The 27,237-nt window shown below is 43.5% G+C and overlaps 1 protein-coding gene across 10 annotated transcripts in view; it reads right to left on the bottom strand.

The window, feature by feature from the left end:
* Window positions 1-27,237, bottom strand: part of LOC139048619 (microtubule-associated serine/threonine-protein kinase 2-like) — a 705,675-nt gene that overhangs the window by 191,897 nt on the left and 486,541 nt on the right. For all 10 annotated transcript variants that reach the window (XM_070523057.1, XM_070523062.1, XM_070523063.1 and 7 more), the window contains one exon: window positions 26,030-26,511. In XM_070523057.1, coding sequence (XP_070379158.1) covers window positions 26,030-26,511 — 482 coding nt within the window. The remainder of the gene's footprint in view (window positions 1-26,029; window positions 26,512-27,237) is intronic.

Genomic DNA, 27,237 nt, shown 5'->3' with positions numbered 1-27,237 from the left:
GGTGCGCAGGATCAACTTGGCTAACGGCGTTCTCCACGGCACACACAAACTTCTTTTTATCCCTTGCAGCTCCGGCGTTGAAATTGAGGCCAAGGCTGAGGACCGAAAGCTCTGTTTTGTCTGGTTTGTACGAGGACATGTTGAGAACCGTGCACTTTCCTGCTTTGCGCTGAGCGTCGCTTCGCTGGGCTTGAAGTCTGCGAATCTTGTTGTCGTGCGACAGATCATCTTTCCGTGCACGAAGGCTTGCTTGAAAATTCGCATGTAGCTGCACGCTTGCGGAATCGTTAGGCAAGCGGAACTCTAGCTGACGGCAAGCAAAGAAAGCTTGGTTCTCCAGAGTTCTTAATTTTTCCCGGCAGTCTTGGATCCGTGCTTGTAAGAGTTGCCGCTCAGCTTTGGCGATGACGCTGAGACCAAAGCGTGTCGATACAGGTCTTCCCAGACGTAGTGAACGAGGGATCAAACCCAGAGTCTTGCATTTAGAGTTAAACTTGAGGTGGCCGCGGAAAGCTGCCATTCGCGTCGACAGTGATACAAACTGGCGAATCTGCTGAACGATCGGTTGGCCATACGCGTGACGAAGGTTAATGAAGTTCAGTGTTTGACGGAAGCCCGTCTGGTCGGGATGAAACATGGTTAAAAGGGTAAACAAAAACCCGGGGCACTTCGCCGACCAAATAAAGATTTAAAAGAAAAGAAGACGTTTCGGCTCCCACACGGGAGCCTTGTTCACAGGTAAAATAAACAAAGGTGCTCGAGCAGCTCGCTTAAATAGTCTAGAACACGTGACGCAGACAGCGCGCATACACTGACGGCAGATTGCCATCGCTCCTGTTCAGAGTGTGTGGCGTAGTCTGGATCATGAGGGACTCAAGATAAAGGCGTCGAGATAGCCCTTTTTCCCTGGCAAGGACACGTGCCTTCCCCCAGTCGATTGCGTGGCCGCTTGAAGTGGCATGCTCAGCCAAGGCCCTGGATTTCACATTTTCTTTTCTGACGTCATAATTGTGCTGTTTGATACGCCTTTCAAAGTCGCCAGTTTCGCCAATGTACACGTAGTCGCAATCCGCGCATGGGACAACGTACACAACACCTGAGAATTTCTCTTTTGGTAATTTGTCCTTAACATTGACGAGTGATTGCCGTAGTTTCTGGTTTGGAATGTGTGCCACTTGAACATTGTATGAACGCAGAATACGGCTTAGAGCTTCACTCGTGGACGGGATACAGGGTATTCCGGCGCGCTTTTGACTAGAGGCAGCATGGGGTAACTGCGGACGTGCCATTTGTCGTTCGACAGCATTCAAGAAAGAGCACGGGTAACCACAGGCTGATAGTTCCCGCCGTACCACGCTTACGTCGGATGCGTAGTCTTCTTGTCTCGTGCAGATTTTCTCCGCGCGTCGTAGAAGCGTCGAAACCACTGCCCTTTTGTGAGAAGCAGGTGGCAAGGAGCCGAAATGCAAGTAGCGTCCTGTGTGAGTTGGCTTTCTGTAAACTGCGAACGACAAAGTGGGCCCCTTTCTTTCAATCAGCATATCAAGGAACGGAAGCTTGCCGTTGACTTCCTCTTCTACCGTGAAGTGGATCGCTGCTTCCATGCTGTTCAGGTGTGAAGTGAACGACTGAACTGCTTCTTTATGAATGATGCAAAAACAGTCGTCCACGTAGCGAAAGAATGCCTTCGGAGCAGGGCTGAACGAAGCGAGTGCTCGACTTTCAAGTGCTTCCATTATCAAGTTAGAGGCAGTTACCGATATGGAAGCTCCCATAGCCGTTTCGTGGACCTGTTTGTAGAAGCACTTTTGGAACGTAAAGTACGTATTTTGCAGTTCAGTCGTTTTGCAGTTCAGTAATATCGATATATTACTGCAGGGCGTAATATATCGATATTGATGTCGCCTACCAGGCAAACGTAATCTTCGTGTGACTGAGTCGAGAGTGCGTGATCGAGTTCGGCTAAGAACTATCGACCGTTGAAACAAGGAGGCCGATAAATAGCGAACAGAACCAATGGCAAAGTAGGCGTATTTAGTCGGAGGGAAATAAGGTCAGCGTGGTGAAAGCTAAAAGTTAGCTTTGTTACGATCAAGGTACCTCTAACAAATACTGCAACTCCCCCACCCCGTTGTATTTGGCCCGTGTAGGAATACAACCTGTAACCAGGTAACGTGTACTGCTTCAGGCTGTCTGCTGTGACATTCATTTCTGTTATTACAAAGACATCATAGTCGGAACGAGTAGATGCCGTGACTGCAGAAAATTCGTCCCAGTGTTTTTCGAACGCTGCGAATGTTAACATGTGAGGCACGAAAAGCATCACCTTTGCAAGTATTGAAAAACTTCGAAACTTCTACAAAATTATTGCAAGTCAGAGAGCCAGTGTCTGCCATCTTAGCTTATTTTATCCAGGTGCGACTCCTCCTCTATACGGATGAGGGATGCGCCCTCACATTTCTTGGCGAAAATCTCGCCATTCCTTGTCCAAATGAACTTGACGCTCTTTTCCCTCCCTTTCTGATGAGCCAGTCTGAACAGATCCTTGTTGTGGCGCGTCAAATTTTCATTGAAATAAAGCCGCGGCAAAGACCCTGCCTGAACCAAGCCCGAGAGACCCCTTTTTGCTCGAAACCATTTGTCTTTTGTTGCAACATCGCAAGTCTGGACCAGTATGGGCGGAATGGAATCCGTTCTGCTGGGCAGGCGATGTATAGTAGTGATCGTATTAGGTGTAAAGTCTGTTATACCTAAATGCTGGGCCAACTCACCCATAAAAGACCTCAAATTCTCATTAGGCGTGAGCGGTAGCCTATGCAATTCAAAATTGCACTTCCTACTATATTGTTCTAGATCATTTACTTCGCTCCTTTGTTTGTCCAGCAATTCAGCCTGAGTTACAGCAGTTGAAGACAATGATGCCACTTGAGCGTGTAGATGGGTCATCTCCGCTTGGTTAGCTTCCAGGGTGGAAATTACGGTATCATACTTATTAGACAAAAATTGAATTGAAGACTGAATTTCACTGATTTTTTCAGCCATCTCTTCCCCGTAGCTATAACGTAAGCAGTTCTTCTACCTTAGTAGCAAGTGCCGTAACTGTTGTCAGTTGATCTAGTTTAGCATTTACTGCAGAAAAATGATTGGCGAATGAAACGCCATCGCGGTTCGAGCCTCTGTCTGGCTGACTGTTTTAGACACGTTTGCAAGAGGGACAAGTCCAAGTCTCACGTTTTGTAACTGACATCTTTGCGTATGCGCTCACAGTTACTGAGGAACAGTTCTTTCCAAGGTGAAAACACCCCTTGCAATCAAACCAAGACAAAAACTTCCCTTCCAAAATAGAGGTACAGGCAGAACAAGCAGAGGCAGAAGACATTGTTGCAGCCAGCGGCATAACACACTATAGGTATGTATGAATATCGATGGCAGAGAACTCACCTGCCAAGAATGAAAACAGGGTTTAGTTCGACGAAGCGGCTTGCCGCTGACTGCAACGTTTCCCGAGAATGCCAGGCTTTATGTAGTCGGCGTGAGGTACCACGTGATCATGAGCCAAGCTGATAGCGCCCCGGCCCGCCGGTGGTTGACCGCCAGTGGATGAGACAGCCGTCCAGGTGTACGCATGCGCGATAGAGCAATCCAGGGGCTTGCGTTCGCAGCCGTAATGCCACGATCCTCTTCAGCAATACACCAGTCCGGCCTGCCAAGAATGAAAACAGGGCTCAGCTCGACGAAGCGGCTTGCCGCCGACTGCAACGTTTCCCGAGAATGCCAGGCTTTATGTAGTCGGCGTGAGGTACCAGGTGATCATCAGTCAAGGTGATAGCGCCCCGGCCCGCCGGTGGTTGCCCGCCAGTGGATAAGACAGCCGTCCAGGTGTACGCATGCGCGATAGAGCAATCCAGGGGCTTGCGTTCGCAGCCGTAATGCCGCGATCCTCTTCAGCAATACACCAGTCCGGCCTGCCAAGAATGAAAACAGGGTTTAGCTCGACGAAGGGGCTTGCCGCTTACTACCAAAGTATCGTTTGGAATATCTACTTCGGGTAATTCCTTGGGATTTGGTTGATTATTAGAGAAAATAAAACTCAGAGTCCAATTTACGAATATAGCCCCAAAATCTTCGTGCTGACACCTCATTGTCACATCGTGGATTTCAAGTATGGGTTGTATTGCTGCAGTAAAAGTTCCTGGTGGTTTTTATTTTGGGTTTTCGCCTTCTTGAAATACCATGATTAACATCTGTATTTGGAAAAAAATTGCTACACCTAAACAGACATCATCTAAACCCATGGCGTCACAGCAAGCTTGTGTTGCAAAGTGAAGGCAGAACTGCCACCAATCTTACCTCTTGCTTCTTTTAGAGTTTACTCAGGCTCTTGTCACGGTACGAATGAATGTCTTCAATTGTCGGAAAATCATTTACAGATACATTTAAAATAATTGTTCTCTTTAGTGCGTTCGTGCCGTAGTTGCTTATGGGCGTTGGGACAGCACCGCTAAGCACGAGGTCACAGGATCGAACAACCGCATTTTGATGGAGGTGAAATGCAAAACTACCCATGTACAGTGCAGCCTGAGGTGGTCAAAATTAATCTGGAGTTGCCCACTATGGCATGGCTTAAGAACAGATTGTCGTTTTGGCACGTAAAAATCCAGAATTCAATTATTTAGCTTTCCTTTAGTGCACATTTAAGCTGTAGCATTATCTCTGCGAAAACTCATACCCGAAGCATTCTCAATAAAGATTTGATAAATAGCAGATATAGGTGTCTGCTTATATTTTAATTAGTGGTGATACTTGATGACTATTAGGACGGTGGCCTAACGAGACAGACAGAATCGTAATACAAAGTGGGAGTGAGGGCATGATGACGGACATCGAGGAAATCACAGTCCCCTTAGAGGTCCCTCACAGGGATATGAATGATTATGGACAAGATTCTGAGTTCACTAAGTGCTCTTGTGCAGCCTGTGCATTGCGAGTCGATTAAATTAATTGATGAGGTGATGGTTGGCTCATACTGTCCTTGCGGCTTATGTGAGTTTCACATAGTGGATTGAAATCTCGTGTATTACTTCTGGAGAACAGCAAGTGAACTTGATGCGTAGTGGTAATCTTAGTAACAATCGACAGTCATGTCCCTCTTCGAGCTCCTAATGCTGCTTGGCAACACAAGCAGCAGCAGTTGCCCAAGATAGCGTGGAAGAGATTCATTGAAAAGTGGCATATGTCCAGTGTCACATACCAAGTAAGCCAAGCTTTTCTGGCGGTAGAACATGAACCCACTTCCCTCAACACAGCAGCCGAATCAATTCTCATTAGACCATGGGCTACCTATAGACACAAATGGGTGGCAATATAGAGACAAACACCCGACAATATGAATATATCCTAGGAGTGGTAATCACATTAAATAAGCTAGATCTTTTGGATACATTGGTGTACTCATTATTTTTCTTGTTTGTGCTGGACTGTTTTTCTGAAAGATGTGGCATCCAGATGATCTTAAAAAGCTATTAAGAAATCAAGTTTAGCATTCTAGAATTGCAACAGATGCATTTGTAATTTATTAGCAGTAGGCTTGTTGTGTAAATGTGCTTGAAAGGCTTAAAACTGCTTTGCTAACATTTACTTAAACATGCAGATTCATATAGGATGAAGGAGTGCACATTGAGAAGGTTATCCTGGCACAGCATACCATGGCCTGCCATGATGGACCGAAGAGTTTGCAATGGCCTTGTTTCACCATATGTCCACAGAGGAGGAGCTCATCAGACATTTCTGCTTCGGAAATAACACCAAGGGGCAAAAGAGGCTGTTGACCCCACCAGGGTCAGCGCTGTTAGAGGCAAGTACCATATATCCTTTCTGGTTGCATTTTTACATTCAATTTTTTTCTCCAAACTTAGCAACTTGCCATTGTCATAACAAACGACTTTCACGTAGCCCATGTGTGCAGTTGTGTGCTACAATAGCCTTCCATTTGGAATGACTTTTCATATGATCTTAAATGCCTAATGCACCACACTGAAATGCTTCTAAAATTTAAAAGTTGCCTTCATCGCCAGAAGGTTTTGGCAGCTACACCAGTTGAGCTGCATTGGCGCATTATAAGTGCTACTTGGCTGTCATTGCAATGAATAGTTGTCTGTGAAGCACGCTCCAAATGTAGAGGCATGGAGGACATGTTTAAGTATCCTGAAAATGTTATTCTAATACACAAATTGCGGAGAAGCTATGGTCAAGTGTGATCACTGCTCAGCTCAAGGAGCAGCACGTTCACCAAATTTCATCAATCAAAAGAGCTCTTCAGGTTCTGAGATGCGATGCAGTAGTTTCGCCACTTTTAACAGACCACACTGAATTAAAGTTGCTCCTATTCTTGAACGAGGTCCATGTGATGCCAGACAGGGGCCTTTCAGCAGAGGGAACCTGAGATGTATGGCAATTTTCTTTTGGCTGTTTCAATCAAAGAAATAAGGACAAAGTTGCCGGCATCACTGTCAACAATACTATGTTTAGTGCACACTTACTCATTCTACGCACCTAACCTACGAGTCGAATTTATTAACGTGCCCTTTATCACTTTGTTTCTAAGATATGAAAAAAAATATTTGTGCTGGTTTTCCCCGTATACTTCAATAAATTGAGAATAGGCCCTTGGGGACTAATGTATAAAGCTTCTTACAGACCATCAGACATATCCACTACTCCCATTTTGAAATTGTTGGAATTGTTTCCTGCTTCCTTACTTCACCTGCCTGTTTACAGGGTTATAATGAACCATTGCCAAGTAGATTAGGGGATTAAATTTATCAAAAAGATGAATGGGCTTTCCAATCGCTCTTGTTTAGCCCGTTGAGGATCACATTTTGGGGAGAACCAGGTTTCTGCAATTTAGGAGTTATGTATTTTTTGTGGTGCGCAAATACTCAAAACTTTCGAATTGAATGGTGTCCTATTCGATTTGGTCTTTGAATGGTAACTATTTGTAAATGCGAGTATTATTCTAATATTTCAAAACACCAATAAAACTTGAAATTTGAGCCAAGGTGCGCTAAAATGTCACCTCCAATAACCTACTATAGGCATAAAATATGAGAACATGTAAGAATAGCAGACGAGGCTACATTACTTAAGTTGCTGTATTTTAGAGGCTGTTCAGCAATCATTTATGCTTACTGAAGAGCTCTGTGCGTGTGAAGAAGCTTTTTGCTGCTCTATTTGTGCCTTTAATAAACAGCTCTTCATAACAATGACAGAAACTTGCTAACTTTAAGAATGCTAGGATGTGAACCTCGTCTTACATTAATTGTGATATCAGCTGTTCATTGTTCAGAAGCTATCCAATATTTGAGTTGCTTCTGGCATTATTCGGTTACGTCTCAAAAATAACTTTTCGTGCATCCTTAATATTTTTATTGCAGATTTAAGTTTTTCAGAGGGCCTTATAAGAAAATAAACAGGTAAATAATTTTTTTAAATAACAATAAAATGGCAATACCATTTCAGTATTTGCAGTTTTACATGTTTTATTTTTTTATGCAGGATAAAGCAGCATAATTGTTTTGTGTAATGAAACTTACAAAAACTTGTGGCAACACTCCCAATTTACTGCAATGACAGACACCAAGGAGCTAAGTGAAAAATCAGTTTTGGAGAAACCCAAGGAGCGACAGCACTATAAGAATATTTTCTAGAAGTCTCAGAAGGTTGCCGCACCTCCAGTGGGATGCTAGGCAACACTTTGTTCTGAAAAGGCAAGTTTTTTCAGAACGTTCCGTCACCGCCACAGATGTACGGCAGTGAAGCCTCAAAGGGTTAAAGAAGTCAGTCCTACGGCATATGGCTCTTAAAAGACAGCATTTCTTCGTATCTGTCACATTCTGCATGTGTCATGGAAAGTAACTTGGTGCAAAACTACACGGAATTCTAATTAAAACAGTCATTCAGTCGTTGCGGCAGAAAACACACTTCCGTGTAAGCCAGTGGCGTAGCCAGAAATTTTGTTCGGGGGGGGGCTACGCCACTGGCCCCCTGTATATATATATACATATATATATATATATATATATATATATATATATATATATATATATATATATATATATATATATATATATATATATATACATATATATATATATGGGGCCAGTGGCGTAGCCAGAAATTTTGTTGGAGGCAGCTTTAGCTCGGGTGCTCCTATTTAAATACATGTAGAAGGGGAATTCGTTTTTCCCTGCAACCACTTCACCAAATTTGAGGAGGTTTGTTGCATTTAAAAGAAAAAAGCTTAATTCTAGTGACTACTCGTTTCGAATTTTTCATTTAGGTGGTCAATTATTTATAAAAAATTGCCCAAATTGAAAATTTTCAGAAAACGAAACTATCAAGTTTAAAACTCCGTGACTCATCAATGAAAAATGATATCACAATTCTGTGAATTGCACCTAATAGTTCATCGACAGCGGACAAAATAGATATGTTACACATCAATCTCAAAAAAATTTAGTATTGTGGAAATACGGCTTGTGCAGAACCCTTGTACACAACGTAACCAATTCACGTAAGATACAAATTGACATTGCAAACTTGTCCAATTTGACTGTTATAATAGATGCCGTTTACAGAACCACAATGTCTGTTTTTCATGCATAGCTATTAGTTTGTAAACGTCGTGCTTCTATTTTTTCAAGCTTTCGAATTTTTCAAAATATTTTAAACAAAATTGAGGCCCTAAATCGAAGTTGTGCTTCCAACAGAACTAGGATATAACTTTCTCTCTCAAATGCAACCAATTTTAATAAAAGCGATTAGCAGGATTATCTAAGAAAAGCGTTTCTGCGTTTTACGAGTATTTGAATAGGCCGCGTCGGATTGGGCCCGAGCTAAAGCTTCTTCTTAAACAATTTGTCAAGGGATCAAATCCAGGAATAATAACTGCATTGTCATTGCCAATGATGCTGCAAACGAATTCTTGAACCCTACGCACAGTCAAAACAATAAAATATGTATTTTTTCATAAAAGAATATACTCGTATGTGCCAAAAAATTTTGCCCAAAATAACTGATATGAATGCTTCCATATTTTTGTCTATTTATTAAGTAAATAAAATATCACATGAACTTCAGAACTTTATCAATTCGAAACCAGGAAAGCAGTGCATGCCGCTGATATGAAAAATTAAAAGGCAATGAACTGAACAAGTTGAGGACAAATATGTTAATGAAACTTTGTCATTCAAGAACCGTGCTTACATGCTTGTATATATGCAATGGCCAGTGAAACCTCTCAATGACGCTGTAATTTGTTTTAATGTATTACGCAGGAGCAGCTGTCAGCGGTCATGTATCGTGAGTAATTGCACCGAAATTATAGTCGCAACAGAGGGCACGTATAAAAAGCAGGAATTCTGTGAGATTTACGAGGGCAAGTCAAATGAATATGAGCCAACAACGGGGTACTTTATTTAAAAGTAGTCGTCATGAGAATTTAGACATTTATCCCATTGACTAACGAGTCGCGTGATTCCTGTCTTATAAAACTCCTTGGGTTGCTGCTTCAAAAAGTCTGTATCTGGTTCCCTTGAGCAGTTTTTTCGGTTGCCCCAAAATGTAGAAGTCGCAAGGTGACAGGTCTGAGCTGTATGGCGGATGCTGCAGCGTTTCCCACTTGATCTTTGCCAGTTTTGTATTAACCACATAAGCGACGTGGGGACAGGCACTGTCGTGGAACAAGATGACCCCATTCGTCAATTTTCCACGTTGTTCGTTCTTGATTGCGACACGCTACCGTTCTGGTGTTTCACAATATCGGAAACAATTGATAGCCTCTCAAGATTTAGCAAATTCTATCAGTAATGGACCCTGACGACCGAAAAAAAAGTCGACAACACCTTTCCAGTGGAAATGATGGCCTTTGCGTTCTTTGGGCGTGGTAAATTCGAATGTTTCCACTGTAAGCTTTGCCGTCATGTTTCAGGATCGTAGTAGTGGCACCAAGGTTCGTCCCCGATCACAATTGCAAACAAGAAGTCGTCATCCTCGTTGTGATACCCGATCAGATGAGTCAAGGCAGCGCGAAACTTCTCTGTCTTCTCGCGATGGATCAAAATCTTGGGGATCCATTGCGCACCAAAGAGCCGATAACCGAGAAGCTCATGAATTATGGCGTGAACCGAACCGTGACTGATGTTGAGACCGTTCATCGATGCTTATCCTCCGTTCTTGTTTCATCAGCTCATGAACCTTTGAAATTGTGTGGGGGTGATTGCACGATGGTTTTGGCCCGATCTTGGAATTACTTTACAACGTCCTTTAAACCGTTTGCTCCTACGCTTCACAGTGGTCAATGAGATGCAGTGTTCAACGTAAACGGCAGCCATACGGCGAATAATTTCTGTTTTGGAAACACCTTTAGCTGTCAAAAACTTCGCGACACCGAGCTGTTCAACTTTTGAAGTGTCCATTATGTGACGCAACCATATTCAACCCAGTGTATGAGAGCATTAAAGAACATTTATCTTCACACCTGCATGTCACTTTTGTAAATGAGACATGCCGTTCTCCTACGCGCATGCCTCGCAGATAATGAACCGAACCATTATTGCGCGGTTAGGGTAGGCCCACTTTCATCTGACTCGCCCTCGTACATTAGAAATGCAAAGATACAGTGAGATATACAAATGCGAAAATACGGCTTGATAAAGGACACAAAGTGTCAGTGGAAACAAAGTTCACAGCATGTGTATACAAAACCTCGCAACAAGATATTTAAGTATACGTATAAGTCTCCAATGAGTCTATGTATGTAAGAAAAAGTAACTGTATGTAATGCGTCAAACAAGGCAAATAAACATGTTGCACAATCATACATTCACAGAATCCTAGATTCCGCCCCCATTCCATCCACTCCCCCCGATGTATTGCGCGAGACGGAAGGCGGCAGGCTTCCTGCCCGCTTTTTTTCCTTTGCGCACACAAGACTGAGCCACCATCGTAGGCTCACCCATTCCACCTCCCCTCCTACGCTTTCACTCGCACATACAGCATCACCCTTGGACTTTATACGAAACATGAGCGCGACGGTGACGGCAGGAATGCGCCTGGAGTGTCCATATAGTTGCTTTCGCAATAATATAATAAACGTATCCGGCAACTGAAGCGTCCCGTCGCCCATTACTTTCCGCAAAAGAAGTATCAAAATCAAACTTTCAACATGCGGCAATTCGCTGCGCCGCAACAAAGAATTTTTTTTCTGTGAGGCAGAGGCACCGAAATGAAAAAAAAAAACGCATAGGAAAGTATGTTGGCCAGAATCGAATGCCTACATCGGGCACATAATGGGGCTACGGAATTAATACCGAAGAAAACATGAGACGCTTGGCCCACTGAGAACCACACGCATACTGCTCAGTATCCTACACCGGCGAAACAAGACTTTCCGGAAAGGTTCCGCTCAAGGAATGCGGTGCAATCCTTCGAGTCCCCACAGTGATGGCGGCGAGCGACCATTCTTTTTTTTTTCTTGTCTGCTGGCCAGAAAGCTTCCAAAACTCTGTCAGGTGAACATCCACTCGGCCAAAGCAAACCGAACGCCCACCGAAGTGCACCGCGCGGTGGTCGGGGCCATACGAGAAAAACATATGCGCTCTGGCTCGCTCTGGCAGCCCGCGGGTAGGGTAACGAGAACAAAAAAAAATTGAAGAGGCTCAATGTGTCCTCCGCGAATAAAAGTCAAAGTATAAAAAATAAATAAGAACGTAGTTACTTTGGCTGGCTTTAGTGTCTTGACATAGATGTTGTGGCGTAGGTTAAAAAAAATGTTGATATTTTTTTATGTGACATGACGGCACAAATGAACCACCCCAACGCATCCTCTCATTGGACCTCGCTGCGTGCTTTGTCAACTCGTCTGCTAGTGTGTTGATTTGGCTTGTCTCGTTGTATGTTCCGATGTAAGACTTTAGAAAAGTCAGTGGGCCTTTGGCGTCAAATGTTTATAACAACATTAAACCCACAAAGTTCCACAATAGAAAATTTAAAGCACAACTTTGGAAATGTCAATGCATGTTTCACATCAAGAGCTTATGAGATTTGTACCCATAAAGTTTCGCAATTGATATCCATGCGCTCCATAGATTCCGTGGCTTCAGTGAGATGTCGCGGCGAGTCCGCTCACCATCAAAGCGCCCTTGAAACTTTGTGCTCGGATGGCACTGCTTGGCGTTATGTGACTGCCGATGTATGGGCGTTGCCACGAAATTCAGCCCGAGTTCGCAATCTTCGCGGTTAAATGTCTTTTCTAGCGTCAAAAAGACATTCTAGACAAAATCCAGAGTGTTTTCCGGCGCCGGGGGTCGCTTTGGTCGGCGGTGCATGGACAGCACGAAAAAATTTCGGAGGGGGGCTCAAGCCCCATAAGCCCCCCCCCCCCCCCCCCTGGCTACGCCCCTGGTGTAAGCAGTATTGTCTTTAATGTAGAAAGTCGTAAGTCAGTGTAAGAGGAGAAGAACATTCCATTTCTATGTGAACTCATGAAGCCTGACTTTAAATGAAACCACACTCAATTCTATTGACATGACAGTAGTATTTGCAGCATGGAAAAGCACAGTGAAGTGCTGCACATTTTAGTTATGAAAGTTACAAGAAATAATTTTAGTGTTCAATAGTTTACGTTTGTTGATGAACGACATGAAGTTTTTTCACCATTTTGTTTCTAAGCAAGCAAAGTTCACATCCTCGACATTGACGATATTCATAAAGTTATTTTGCTACAGTGTTTTGTTCCTCGTTTCCTTTCCTGCATTTGACACTTAGTGGAGTCCTGTGCCACATAGAATAAATTTAAGTGGTCATACTGTGAAGCTGTACCCGTGGAAAGTTGGAATAAAGCAAGAGAAATACACAAATCAATTTCATTATAATGAGGGCACATAGCATGCCACGCTTTTGCACGTAGAAGTTGCTTTTTAAAACTTGTTCTGGCTTTTTGTTTTATTTGCAGGCTTCACGTGTCACAAATTATCTAGTGCCAGCATGCCCTATGTAAAAAACTCTGACCTCGCTTTTCGCATGGGACCAATAGCCTCTGAAGAGCCCAAGTTGGACAGCTCAAACCAGAACACGTGTGTTGTGCTTTTGTAACTCGGCATTTTTATATTTGTTTATGTTTATGCTAGTGTCCTGAAGAGCCCAGTTCGGATTTCTCAAACGAGCATACAAATGTTGTGCCTTTCTATGCCTTGACATTTTTATGTTAATTTAATTTATGTTAAAAATGTTTGTCTCCTGAGAAGCCCATGTTGAATTGCTCAATCCAGAATACAAGTGCTGTGCTTTGTTATATTTCACTTCATTTTTATGTTAGTTTTTGATATAGTTCCCGCAAGGATGGTGTTTCGTAGTTATATGTTTCCTATTATGTGTCCTATTATGTTTCCTATTGCGGAAGAAGTGGGCACCAGCAGTTTTTCTCAACATTCCATTACGACCGAAGATATGGCCATGAAGAGAGTCGCGGCGAAATTCGTGCCGAAGCTGGTCACGGTGGGCAAAAGCAACATTGTGTTGCTTTTTCCCGCCGTGTTCATTCTTCCGCAATTTCTCGGATAGTCACACGACAGTCCCGCCTCACCACAGTTCCAGTTTGGTTCACTTCGGCAATGACCTGGTCATTTAGGCACGTTGATGGCCGACCGGAGTGTGGCTCGCTCTCGACAGATGTCCGGCCATCTTTACAGCAGTTATATGACTCCTTAATCTGTGTGCTGCTCATGGTATAGTCACCGAAAGCCGTCAGGATCTTCCGAAACGCTATGTCTCAGCGATTGGCAGGCGGCGAAAAATTCGCGCATGTGCACAAAGGTTCGAGGGCGGCTGTTGCAAACGCGCAAACATGCTGCATTCCACAAACAGGGACCCCGACTTCATGAACACCATAATAACTGGTGACAAGTCTTGGGTGTACGGGTACGACCAGGAAACCAAATCCCAGTCGTTATAGTGGAAGGATTCCAGAACAAAGATCGCCAACTGCTCAACAACGTCAAAGTCATGCTGACTGCTTTCTTTGAGTCCCACGGTGTGGTACACCACAAGTACGCACCACAGGGTCAAACAATCACCAAAAACTACTACAGGGATGTTCTCCCTCATCTATGTGATGCTGTGTGGCACAAGATACCGGAGTTCTAAACAGGAAGTTGGCACATCCATCACGACAATGCTCCTCACGCACTTTTGTGGCGAAAAAGCAGACTCGTGTAGTTCAACAGGCTACTTACTCTCCTATTATGGCCCCCTGCGACGTCTGGCTCTTTCCCAAAATAAATCAGCCATTGAAAGGAGCGCGATTTCAATTAAGAGAGGACATTAGGGCTGCAACGACAGCTGGAATAAATCCTATTATGAAAGAAGCCTTCTTGGAAGGCTTCCATCAATGGCAGCACCGCTGAGCGAAGTGGGTGGAGTCCCAAGGAGACTACGTTGAGGGTGACTAGGTTTCCAACGCTCCAGTTATGCCATTTTTTTTTTCTTCGGCCAAAGGTCGGCTACTTTCCTAACAGACCTCGTATTGATATGTTATGTGCCATGGCTGTATGGTTTCCCCGGCCCACACCAAGCGCAAGCCTCTTTGGGTTATAGCATGCGTCTCTTGGCTATAAAATGCAGACCCCAACACCGCTTCTCTGTCATCTGTGTTGCAGACGAACCCAGCTTTGTCGTCTGCATTCCCGTCCGGCAAGCTGAGCGTACATCCGAGAAAAGTCCGTGATGACAAAATTGAAGTTTTTTGCATTTAAAAATAATGCCTTCTTCAACTTCAAACATGCATAGCAGATATGTACAGCTATCCAATTTTTATTCACATATTTTTTCGGCCAACTACCACAGCTATTTTTACCTTCAATATGGAGCTCCTTGCAAAAGAATAGAATTTTAGTTGGTTTTACAGCGATGAGCTGAACCTTCAGAGCTTCAAGTATTTTTCTGCTTTACTATGTCACCTGGGCTACCATTCTGTAAGTAATTTCGGTCCTCTGAATTTTTTGTTATGAAACAAACGAACGGATTGGAATTTGTCTCACTTTTGCCTGGGCGAAAAGCACTTGAAGTGTTCAAATATTAGAAAAATTTGATATTTTGGCAACTGCATCACTTCACCGTATTTCCATGCACACCATTTGAAGACCACGAGGAATACTATGTGCATTTGAAGAAGAATGTTCATTGATATGCTCTATCTCAGCTGAGCAGGAAAACTAAACTGTCACCAAAATGCCACAAAATATCTCCCAAAAGTAAATAAAAGTGGGTAAGGAGTTTTGAACTCTAGTAAACATTGTTAGGATGGATAGTTGGGCGTGTTGGTTAAGCATGATTTCTGAAGTGAAGGCGCTAAAATGATGGAGGACGAAGAAGAAACACACACACACACAGGGCGCCACTTCCAACAATGTTTAATCAGGAAAAAACACCACCGATTTATACTAGGAGCGCAATCACAGTTTCTCAGGGCGCATTCGCGTTCAAGTAAAGCAGTTCTTTGCGTGACGGTGATATGGATGCAACGCTTACGCAGTTATCAGCTGCTTCAATGATTATTTTGGCCTCAATTATTAATCTAACCCATTTGTCGCGGCTTCTGGCAACCACAGCGCAGGCGTGGAAGTCTGGCTTACATCTGCAATTTCTACAATGAATTGCCAGATGGCCCTCCCTCCCATTGTTCACTTTGTTATTGTGTTGCCTCAGCCTGTCATTCAGGCACTGCTCTGTTTGGCCCACGTACGTTTTACCACAATCTAAAGGAATCTCATAAACAACTCCTGTCTGACAATCTACGTATTTGTTTTCGTGCTTTGTAGCACAGGCCGGTGCCTTGCGGGAATAAGGGTTGGTCATTCGACATAGCTTAGAGAGCTTGCACGGGGCAGAAAACACGACTTTTACGTTAGCTCGCTTTGCAATCTTTTTCAAATTATGTGACATGCGGTGTATGTAGGGTATGACAGCAACTTTATCTTTTTCGCGGGGTGACTCCTGGTCCGGTTGGCGGATTCGCGACTTCTTCAGGATTGTTTCCGCTACGGACACTAAAACAGGTTGCGGGTAACCTGCCTCTTCCAGGCGGTCAATCTGCTTAAGAAAACTCGCCTCAGCTCGATGTGGACAGGACTTCTTAAAAACATTCAGCAGGCACATGTTGGCAATGCTGCGTTTAACTAGCTTAGAATGAGAGGAACTAAAAGGCAGCAGAGGTTTAGTAGCGCGAGGTTCATACTGCCTACAGACGTGGTTACTTGCTAAAAACAATCTAAGATCTAAAAACCTGGTGGAGGAATCTACCGAAAGTTCGTGGGTCACTTCAATGGGGGATAAAGTCTGCCTGAAGGTTGTCAATGTTTGACTAACAACAAAGTCGGCGTCACTGCAATTTTTATCTACCAAAATTAGGAAGTCGTCAACAAATCTAAAAACTTTGACTACGCTACTACCCTCGAGACTGCTAGAAATGGTTGTGCCAGCACGAGCTAAAAATAAGTCACTCAATATCGGAGCTAAACACGACCCTATGCAGACGCCGCTCTTTTGCAGGTACAAACGACTGTCCCATTCAATATAGGTGGAAGCCAGGTATTGTTCTAGCATAGCCAAGAATTTGTCTTCCGGAATACCAGTTTTGTTCTGAAAAGCCAGGGAGCCGAAACTGTCAATGCCTTCCTGGACGCACTGAAGCAATTCTGCTTTTGGCATGCTTTAATATAGATCTGTCAGATCTACAGAAAAGGCCTCTAATTCTGCTTTTGTCTGTCTTGACAAGTACTCGACTACTTGTACAGAGTCCTTTACCAGGTAAGGGTCGTCTGCTCTTAGAAGCTTCAGCCTTTCCAACAGAAACGCAGCTAAACATTTCTGCCACGTATTGCGCTCCGACACAATTACCCTTAGAGGGCAGTTATCTTTATGGGTCTTGGCGCTGAAGAAGACCTCAAGAGTGCTCACTTTGCTATTCGTAATGTCCCTAGCTAATTTTGACAGATTCATTTTTTCGCACTGCCTCTTCGCTTCACCTTTCAACTTTTTCAGCGATATGTTGTGGTGACAATGAAAAACAGAATTTAAGGCTTCCAACGCTTTCACCTTGTAAGTCTCTCGTGGAAAGATGGCAAAGCCGCCTTCTTTGCCCGATGAGAGTATGCAGCAGGCGCTCGTCTTCAAATAAGACGCCAGACGATTAATTGCGGGACGACCAGTGTCGCACTGGTCCCGTAGAAGAACGTCCACGCCAATTGAAACGCACCGATTTATTTCACTCACGGGAGCCAAACTGGACACTTTTCGCACCAGGGAAAGCTTTTCCGGAGCGCTGGTCCGGGGCTTCACGGCAAACTTCGGTCCTAAAGCCAGACACTTTTTGACGTCTTCCGGTAGCGTGACGTTTCCCTCGGTGAAAACTGAGTTTCCAGGGCCTTGTTTTTTCTTCTTAGGACGAGTCTGGACACGTAGGTGAAACAGGGTACTCCGCCAGCGGAATTCGGTCGTCTGGTTGGCGAGACGATTAAAATCCCAGAAGGCCCGCTTCGCTCTATCTTCTCTCATCAAGCTGTGCAAGCTTCTAGGTGAACTCGGTAGAGGCGAGTGGCTTTAGGGCCGAAGTTTCCCGTGAAGCCCCGGACCAGCGCTCCGGAAAAGCTTTCCCTGGTGCGAAAAGTGTCCAGTTTGGCTCCCGTGAGTGAAATGGATCGGTGCGTTTCAAGTGGCGTGGACGTTCTTCTACGGAAACTTTGCGACCCCGGTCGTCCCACAATTAATCGTCTGGCGTCTTATTTGAAGACGAGTGCCTACTGCATGCTCTCATCGGACAAAGAAGGTGGCTTTGCAGTCTTTCCACGAGAGACTTACAAGGTGAAAGCGTTGGAAGCCTTAAATTCTGTTTTTCATTGTCACCACAACGTATCGCTCAAAAAGTTGAAATGTGAAGCGAAGAGGCAGTGCGAAAAAATGAACCTGTAAAAATTAGCTAGGGACATTACGAACAGCAAAGTGAGCACTCTTGAGGTCTTCTTCAGCGCCAAGACCCATAAAGATAACTGCCCTCTAAGGGTAATTGTGGCGGAGCGCAATACGTGGCAGAAATGTTTAGCCGTGTTTGTGTTGGAAAGGCTGAAGCTTCTAACAGTAGACGACCCTTACCTGGTAAAGGACTCTGTACAGGTCGTCGAGTACTTGTCAAGACAGACAAAAGCAGAATTATAGGCCTTTTCTGCAGATCTGAATATCTATATTATAGCATGCCAAAATCCGAATTGCTTCAGTGCGTCCAGGAAGGCATTGACAGTTTCGGCTCCATGGCTTTTCAGAACAAAACTGGTATTCCGGAAGACAAATTCTTGGCTATGCTAGAACATTACCTGGCTTCCACCTATATTGAATGGGACAGTCGCTTGTACCTGCAAAAGAGCGGCGTCTGCATAGGGTAGTGTTTAGCTCCGATATTGAGTGACTTATTTTTAGCTCGTGCTGGCACAACCATTTCTAGCAGTCTCGAGGGTAGTAGCGTAGTCAAAGTTTTTAGATTTGTTGACGACTTCCTAATTTTGGTAGATAAAAATTGCAGTGACGCCGACTTGGTCGTTAGTCAAACATTGACAACCTTCAGGCAGACTTTATCCCCCATTGAAGTGACCCACGAACTTTCGGTAGATTCCTCCACCAGGTTTTTAGACCTTAGATTGTTTTTAGAAAGTAACCACGTCTGTTGGCAGTATGAACCTCGCGCTACTAAACCTCCGCTGCCTTTTAGTTCCTCTCATTCTGAGCTAGTTAAACGCAGCATTGCCAACATGTGCCTGCTGAATGTTTTTAAGATGTCCTGTCCACATCGAGCTGAGGCGAGTTTTCTTAAGCAGATTGACCGCCTGGAAGAGGCAGGCTACCCGCAACCTGTTTTAGTGTCCGTAGCGGAAACAATCCTGAAGAAGTCGCGAATCCGCCAACCGGACCAGGAGTGACCCGCGAAAAAGAAAAAGTTGCTGTCATACCCTACATACACCGCATGTCACATAATTTGAAACAGATTGCAAAGCGAGCTAACGTGAATGCCATGTTTTCTGCCCCGTGCAAGCTCTCTAAGCTATGTCGAATGACCAACCCTTATTCCCGCAAGGCACCGGCCTGTGCTACAAAGCACGAAAATACTTAGATTGTCAGACAGGAGTTGTTTACGAGATTCCTTTAAATTGTTGTAAAAAGTACGTGGGCCAAACAGAGCAGTGCCTGAATGACAGGCTGAGGCAACACAATAACAAAGTGAACAATGAGAGGGAGGGCCACCTGGCAATTCATTGTAGATATTGCAGATGTAAGCCAGACTTCCACGCCTGCGCTGTGGTTGCCAGCAGCCGCGACAAATGGGTTAGAATAATAATTGAGGCCAAAATAATCATTGAAACAGCTGATAACTGCGTAAGTGTTGCATCCATATCACTGTCACGCAAAGAACTGCTTTACTTGAACGCGAATGCGCCCTGAGAAACTGTGATTGCGCTCCTAGTATAAATCGGTGGCGTTTTTTCCTGATTAAACCTTGTTGGAAGTGGCGCCCTGTGTGTGTGTGTGTTTCTTCTTCGTCCTCCGTCATTTTAGCGCCTTCACTTCAGAAATCTAGTAAACATGTGGCAAGGTTTTCGGCTATATGTGTGGTGTCAAAAAAAAAAAAACGCTGGTCAACTCGGCATGAAATCGCACACCAGCAAGTGCATCTGTGCCGTGCCAGAGTTGTTCAGGAAAAACTGCATTTTACATACCTCCGTAAAAATGGATTTCCGCTATCTAAAATACATGAGTAAGAATTTATATGTCTAAGTCGGCTTAAATTTAAAATTCAACTAAAAATCTCCGGTAATGGCAATGATGTGCCTTTCATGTTTGCATGAAAGCAGATCTTTTTGGGAATTCTTTCGTTATTTTTTCTGGCAGTGAACAAAATTGAAATGGAACTCACACGTGGAGTAACTTTGTAGTATTCCAGCACATCACTAATAGCTGTCTTTTTTATATAAAACTTTGAAGCAGTCAATATGAATAAGTCGCTTGATATTGAATGACCTACGCAGGAACGTTATCATGGCAGAAAACACAACTGGATCATCAACCGCAATGAAGCATATTAAACTGCTCCCATAAGCATCACTTATTGCGATTGCCATGTTTCAAAAGTACATAAGGTTTACTGAAATTGGCACCCATCATTCAACCAACAAATAAGAATTGTACAGAGTGATCCTTTTTCAGTATTACAGTTTTCTTTAACTTGCCTGTGCCAGGCAGCCTAATTTTTGTTCTTGAGCTGGATTATTCATAGGTAGACATTACTAGCACAAGAAATGGAAACACATTCAACGCATTCTCACTAATTTATCATTGCACTTATAACATCACGGCACATATTTCAGTTTGTAAATTGTAGCCAGTGAGCTTCAATTCAATTTTAATTCAAGTTTTTTTGCATCTATACATGCACAGATGACAGGTGTACAGACAAAAAGCCAAATGAATTCGGCTTGATGGGGTCTGCACCCCATACAGAAATGGCACTGTGCACAATAAAGTGAACAAAAACATAGAATAAGGGATAAACGGGAAAAACGTGAACATTAGTGAACATTGTATAACAGAAATACACACGTGTAAGAAACAACAATAGAATGCTGCAAGAAATAATATTACAGAATGCGAATAGTATAACATGATACAAATATTAGAGCCTTGAAATTCACATCTATATATAATAAGTTATTTACAAGTAGAGAAAATTGATTACGCATTCATAGCGTCAGTGTATACCAGAGCAAAACGAAAAAAAAAAGGAATCCACAATGACCCCATTAAAAGGAGAGATAGGGGTCTATTGGGTTTCTAATGAGTTTAAGAAAGATAGCAGTGCGTGGCGTAACATTTATTGACCGTAGTTAGTGCGCACATTAGGAACGTACTATGTTTCTCTGTGACGTGTGTTGTAAATGTTATCATTCATTGTCAATAGAGATAAATGCTTAAAACATTTCGTGTTCTGTTTTTTCAATGTAGTGAAACACTTGAGTAAAATACTACGATATATAGAGGTGAGCAGTTATAAATTAAGGGTGCTGAAATGAGGCTACATATGAGCGTCATATGAAGAATTGGCGATAGCACGCACTGCTTTCTTCTGCAATAGAAGTTTTGGAATGTTAGACATCGTGGTGTTTCCCCAGACTAAATGACAAAAATTCAGATGGAACAAGAAGAGCGAGTTATAAAGCGGTTTTTTGACACTCAAGGGAAGAAAAAATTGATGTTTCGTTGGTATTCCCACAAGACCAGCGATTTTGTTAGCAACTGAGTCTGTACAAACATTCCAAAGTTTTTTTGAAACGCAACCCCGAAGCATTTATACGATAGCAAAAAGTTGGTAATCGAGGAACCCCTTTGAAAATGGGCGTCGATGTGGAGATTTTTGTGATTAGGTTGAAAAAGTACAGCCTTTGTCTTCTTTTATATATAGGTAGTGAATTCAATGAACTCCACCGATTAAGCGATTAAGTGATTAAGCAGCGTTCGCAAGAGCGAACAGGTCCCTTGCACAGGTCTTTTGCAGATGTAAAGAATAGACTAGTGTCATCAGCATATATGATGAATGGGGCAGTGGTGTCAATATTCATTATGTCGTTTACGTAAATATTAAATAACAAAGGTCCAAGAATGCTTCCTTGAGGTACACCAGAATGAATGGGTAAGTTATTGGAAATAGTTACGTATTGAAATCCTGTGACACCTGAACTGCAGATAGCTTTTGATTAGTCCAAGGAATGGGCCCCTGAAACCAAAATTTCAAGTTTTGTTAGCAGAGTGGTGTGGTTAATTGTGTCAAAGGCCTCTTAAAAATCGATGAAAACGCCTAGTGTCACTAAATTTTGCTCAAATGCTTGTAGTATTAGTTCCTTTTGTGTTAGTTAAGCTAACTCTGTCGAGCGACCCCTTCGGAACCCAAACTGACCGTCAGTAATAATATTGTTTTTCGCAGAAAGCTGTCATTCTCAGTGTTAATTTTGATAGGCATCTAGAAAATGCGGGTAAAATGGATATTGGTCTGTAGTTAGACAGGTTGTTTGTATCAGCAGCTTAGAAGAGCACTGTAACATTTGCGAGCTGCATGCGCTTGGGAAATATGCCATTTGCAAAGCAGAAATTATACACATGGTCAAGAACTGGGTATATCAGATCTAAAACGTCTTTTACGAGGCGTATTTGCAGGTCATCAATATCGCAGTTTTTGCTATTTCGCAGAGGGCAAAACGTGAGATAAATTTCTTCGGCGCTAGTTGGAAGTAAAAAAGCACTATCACAATTTCTGGAATTGAGGTACTCTCCGGAGCGTGGATCGTGCAAGCTATTTACAAGGGACATAAGATAATTAGTAAAAGCGTTCGCTAAATGCGCGCTAAGAGACGTATTCACTTGAAAATAATTCCCAGGTTGACAACAGTTTCAAGATTGTTTCCGTAAATGTGAGAGAAATACATTCCAGTTACTTTTGTGCTTCCAGTTACTTTTGTGCTTCAATACTTAACAGTGTGTTTTGTGAAAAAAGTTAAGTGCTACAACAGTATTTCTACAGCCAGTTTGATGCCATGTGCCTCGTTACTGGTGTCATTCTGGAAATTCATTCTAAATGCATACACCTTGTAAAATTACCGGCTACAATTCGTAAAAACTTTATTAGGAACTGAGTTTTTGTTCATTAACTGAATATGTTGTGTTGATTTCTCATGCAAGTAATGTTTGGCAATCTGTCTCTAGAATTTTGTTAGATGCAACAGCCAGCCATTAATAAATTCCCTGGAACCTAAAGATAACCTCCCTTCATATCAGGTATTAGTGAGTGCTGTGGGCTAAAGCAAATCCTGCCATGGTTGTAGTACCACTGGCTACCTAATAGATAAAGCAAGTACCTTTTTTTGAGTGTTATTTGCAGTCATGTCAGTCTGCTTGTACATTTATTTATTTAGGTATTTATTTTTAAAGAATTATTTCTTTGGGAAATGTGTTTTACTTGAGGGCCACACAGACTACACCTGTCAGTATTCGATACTGTTATGGTGTCAAGCTGCAGGAAGTTTGTACTTTGCAATAGTTTTTAAGAAGTTTGTGATCTCAAACTGCAAATTGTTATACATTTATACAGATGTTTGGTTACAAATAAAAAAATCACCTAGAAAAATAGTTTTTGTCTGCATCAGTTCAACACTCTTGATTTTGTCTAGGACCATTCATTCTGAAAATTGCAAAAAGTGGCATAACAGTACTGCTAGCAGCTTAACAATGAGTTTTAATGCATGAAATCTAGGAGCATGCTTTTGAGCCCATGGTGACAGAGGCCTGCAATACAAGAGCACCTGTACCTAAATTTTACCCCAATCCTCTCACAGCAAACATATCAACGTGACATCAAAAGTAATTATATGCAACATAGCTCAGCAGAATTTTAAGGAAACCGCAGGTTTAAACACGGCAAAATACGCAGTGGGACATAAAGGGCTTTCAACATACTTGGAGTGTTGATGTTCAACAGCTCGGCAACAATTCTTCCATGGGCTTTCAGTATTGACAAACAACACATTTTAACAATACCACAATGGCCTTTCAAGTTTCAGACTCAACATATCTTCAACAATGCTTCAATTGGCTTTCAACATTGAAATACACTATAGATTCAACGATATGCCAATGATCTTTCAAATTGATAGGCCACAAAGATGTTTAGACAAAGTGTCGCGGGCCAATTATCAACACTTGTCAACAATTTCCTCAATGATGTTTCAATTTCATTTGTTCACGTTGAACAATGATAATTCAATAACGTTTTAACAATTTTTTTTTGTAAGGGAAGCAACGAGAGACAGATATGACGGGACACAGTGCTGTGTCCGTCTCGTACCTGTGTCTCTCGTTACTTTTCGTGCGCTAAAATCCTAAAAGGTATGAAAACACTACTGTGAGCAATAATAAACGCACGCTGCACAAATGGTGCATCGTAAGCTCGCAATAATATTTCCAGCAGGGTAGACCACTACAAGCAGTTTCAGAATTCAATGTGACGAGGGGCAGACGCACACGACTTACTCGACAAGGCCCAGTTCAAAGCGTGGGCGGCCATCGCCTCCATCGGCGGGTCACCGGCAGTCCGTTTCATCACGTACGTCTAGAGTGTCCATTCATCGGTGGAGGATCGTGTACATCCGCCAATGAGGAGCAAACGCCCCTTTTTCCTAAATTTCTACCCGACTATAGAAATATGTTTTCTAGGAATTTATCTCTGCAGGATTTTGGTTTCGTGGAACGTAATATTGCACTCGGCATCTTTTGAATGCTCAGCGATCGCACTGCTTGCACTGCGGTGTGTTAGAGTTTTGATATATTTAAATATACCGCCCCTATTCCTCAGCAAATTAAGCAGATCGGCAATTGCGCTCTCGATTAGGCGTAAAGGAGCGCGGCATTGTTACCTGTTATCTTTCACACTGGAATGTGCTAGAAATGTATGCGATTCATCATTTCTTTTCTTTGCCTTCCTCGCTTTCATTTCTTTTCTTGCCTTCCTCGCTTATTTGAACACGTGCACTATTTTTTTTCTTTTCATATACATGACGCACCATAACAGGTAAAACAACAAGATATGCAACATGGTAGCACGTCCTTTATATCATCGCCTGCCATCAAGAACGTGAAGTGCATTGAGCCATGTGTTTGTTCTTACCCGTGTACGTAAAATATATGTTTTTCGTTGTGCTGGGTAGTAAGGAAAGCCGCCGTAATAATAGGCCGGCGCTCGAGTAGCACCACGCCATTTGTGGCCTTAAGACCCTCCGCGACGACTCGATTCCCCGTCAAGCTTCTATTGACAGTGGAACACAAATGTCGCAGTTTCGCATAGATTGCGATAGCTAAATATTAGAGAGCTAGGCGAAGTAAGGATAGTAGTTTTATCGGCAGTATGAACTTGTAAACATTGGCCAGTCATCAAAGTTAACAAGCATGGTATCATGCGCGCACAAGCAAGCATTCAAAAAGCTCACTCGATTACCACCTACACTCGCTGTCGAAACAGTGGTGTGATGAAAATAGGCAGCAGCAGCGAGCGAATTGACCAGTGTGCTGCATATCGCTTCAACGCGAACTATGCGGGGCGAGCACAGCGCACATGAAACTATCACCCTCGGTGCGCCTAGGCGCCGTACCCATCGCAGATAGCCTTCAAGATAAGGCCTATTCAGACGTGCTCAGCCGTGGCATACGTGGCCACCGCCAGAGTAAAACGCCCCACTTTCCCTCCGGTGCCTTTAGCGTGATTGAAGGCGGCGCGCTTCCTCCCCGCTTTTATCTTTTGAGTGCACGAGATCGAGCCACCATGCCCTGGTATATGTTTCTGGTGGTTGGTTGCGCACATTACGCAAGAAACTACTTCCACAGCACAAACGATCGCTAGTACCGTGACTTAGCTGGGTGGCCTTTTAAAGGACCACCATTCCTAATCTAGATCATTAATTTTCCCAAAATGTTATTCCCAGATATTAGCGCGTGGACACTTTGAACTTTTGAATTGCTGCAGCCACCATAAGCATCGCGCAGACGCGCGCTTGAATGCTCTCTACTTTGGTCCCTAGTCCCTTTATCACTGCAAGGATTTCGCTCTTGCAACATATATATATATATTTGGCCCTATCTGGATCTATAAAGCACCCACAAAGGTGTGAATTCAGGATTGAAGGAAGTTTAGTGGTTTCAGTATAGAAGTCTAGCATAGGTTGTTGCAACAGCTTAGCTACGACACGCGAACATGAGCGAAATGCGAGTAATGTACAGAAATAAGCGATTACAAAGCTGACACCAGGGCACGGGCATTTCTGATAGTGTAACAGTGTGCTGGGTTTAGCACCGGAAAAAATGGCCAACCGCGTAAGTAGTGTGCAGCACTCACAGCAAGGATGAGCTTCTTGAAGGAGCTTGAGGAGAAACAGAGCAGCGGCCGCTGTCCGTCCGCGCTGACGTCCCGCATGTCCTCGAGCTTCAGCTTGCGGCGCTTGTCAGCTATCGAAGTCAACTCGACAGCCTGCTTAGAGCGCATCACATTGACCAGTGACCCGACGCTGGGGATGTCGCACAGGTGGCGCTCCCGGTGGAGTCGCTTCCAGTTGAAGCGGTCGAAGAACGGGTGCGTCTTGAGCTCAGCGTAACTGCGCGAGCCAAGACGGTCGATGGCATTTTTGCGCAGCATTCGGAACGTCATGTCCTTGGCGGGCGTGGTGGCCGAGTGCTCGCGGTCTTCGGAGCGCGGGAAGCGCAGCGGAGCCGCGATGATGCGGTCGCGCACCGCTTCCCTGTTCTTGCCCCGGAAAGGCACGCGGCCCATCATGAGCTTGTACATGACGATGCCCGCCGACCACCAGTCCACCGAACGGCCTGCGCGTCCCCAGACAGCTTATAGAGTATATGTAAGGAAAGCCCTTACAATGCGACCTGAGTTGTAACTGATATTTTAAAAAAGTTACCCTCATTGCACGCCCTTTCAGAATCCATGTAAGCAATGCTTTCTGCGACGCTTTCTGCGTTGCTTGCGATGACTAACACTGTGCGCTCCTACTTAATAAGAACAGCAGCGGAGACCGCGAAGTGTTGAAGGAGGAGGCAAAAAGATCCTGAATTCAAATCTTAATGGCAGTAAATGTGAGAGACATGCCTTATAATTATATACCACCTCATTGAATTCAAAGATCTCAGATTTAAACTGCGTGTACCGCATTGAATGGTGTTGTTCAAAGGCTCACTGAATCAACGTCCTGCCTCATCGAGTAGCAAGTGGAACTCATGGTAGTCAGAAACAGACAAGGGGCTCTATAACGTAGAACTATTCCAGATTTTAGCCCTCGGCGATTGGTCAAAAACATTTTGTACCACCCCCACTATGCCCGTCTGCCGCGCCACGTCACGAAAACGTCGATAACTTCGCATCTGATATTACTTGTACACACTTATTATGCATGATTGGACCAAAAAAAAATAAAAAAAGTTATTTCTGGTTCGAAGCCTTTTCGCCATTAGACCTCGGCTAATGGCGAAAATTTTCGGGCTGCACCCGCTTCACCTGCCTGTCACATGACGTCACAAAACCGCGAAAACTCATGGCGT

Source organism: Dermacentor albipictus, chromosome 8 (assembly GCF_038994185.2).
Source record: "Dermacentor albipictus isolate Rhodes 1998 colony chromosome 8, USDA_Dalb.pri_finalv2, whole genome shotgun sequence".
Lineage (NCBI taxonomy): Eukaryota > Metazoa > Arthropoda > Arachnida > Ixodida > Ixodidae > Dermacentor > Dermacentor albipictus.
The sequence above is the reverse complement of the archived record's forward strand: the minus strand, read 5'-3'. Positions and strand labels throughout refer to the sequence as shown.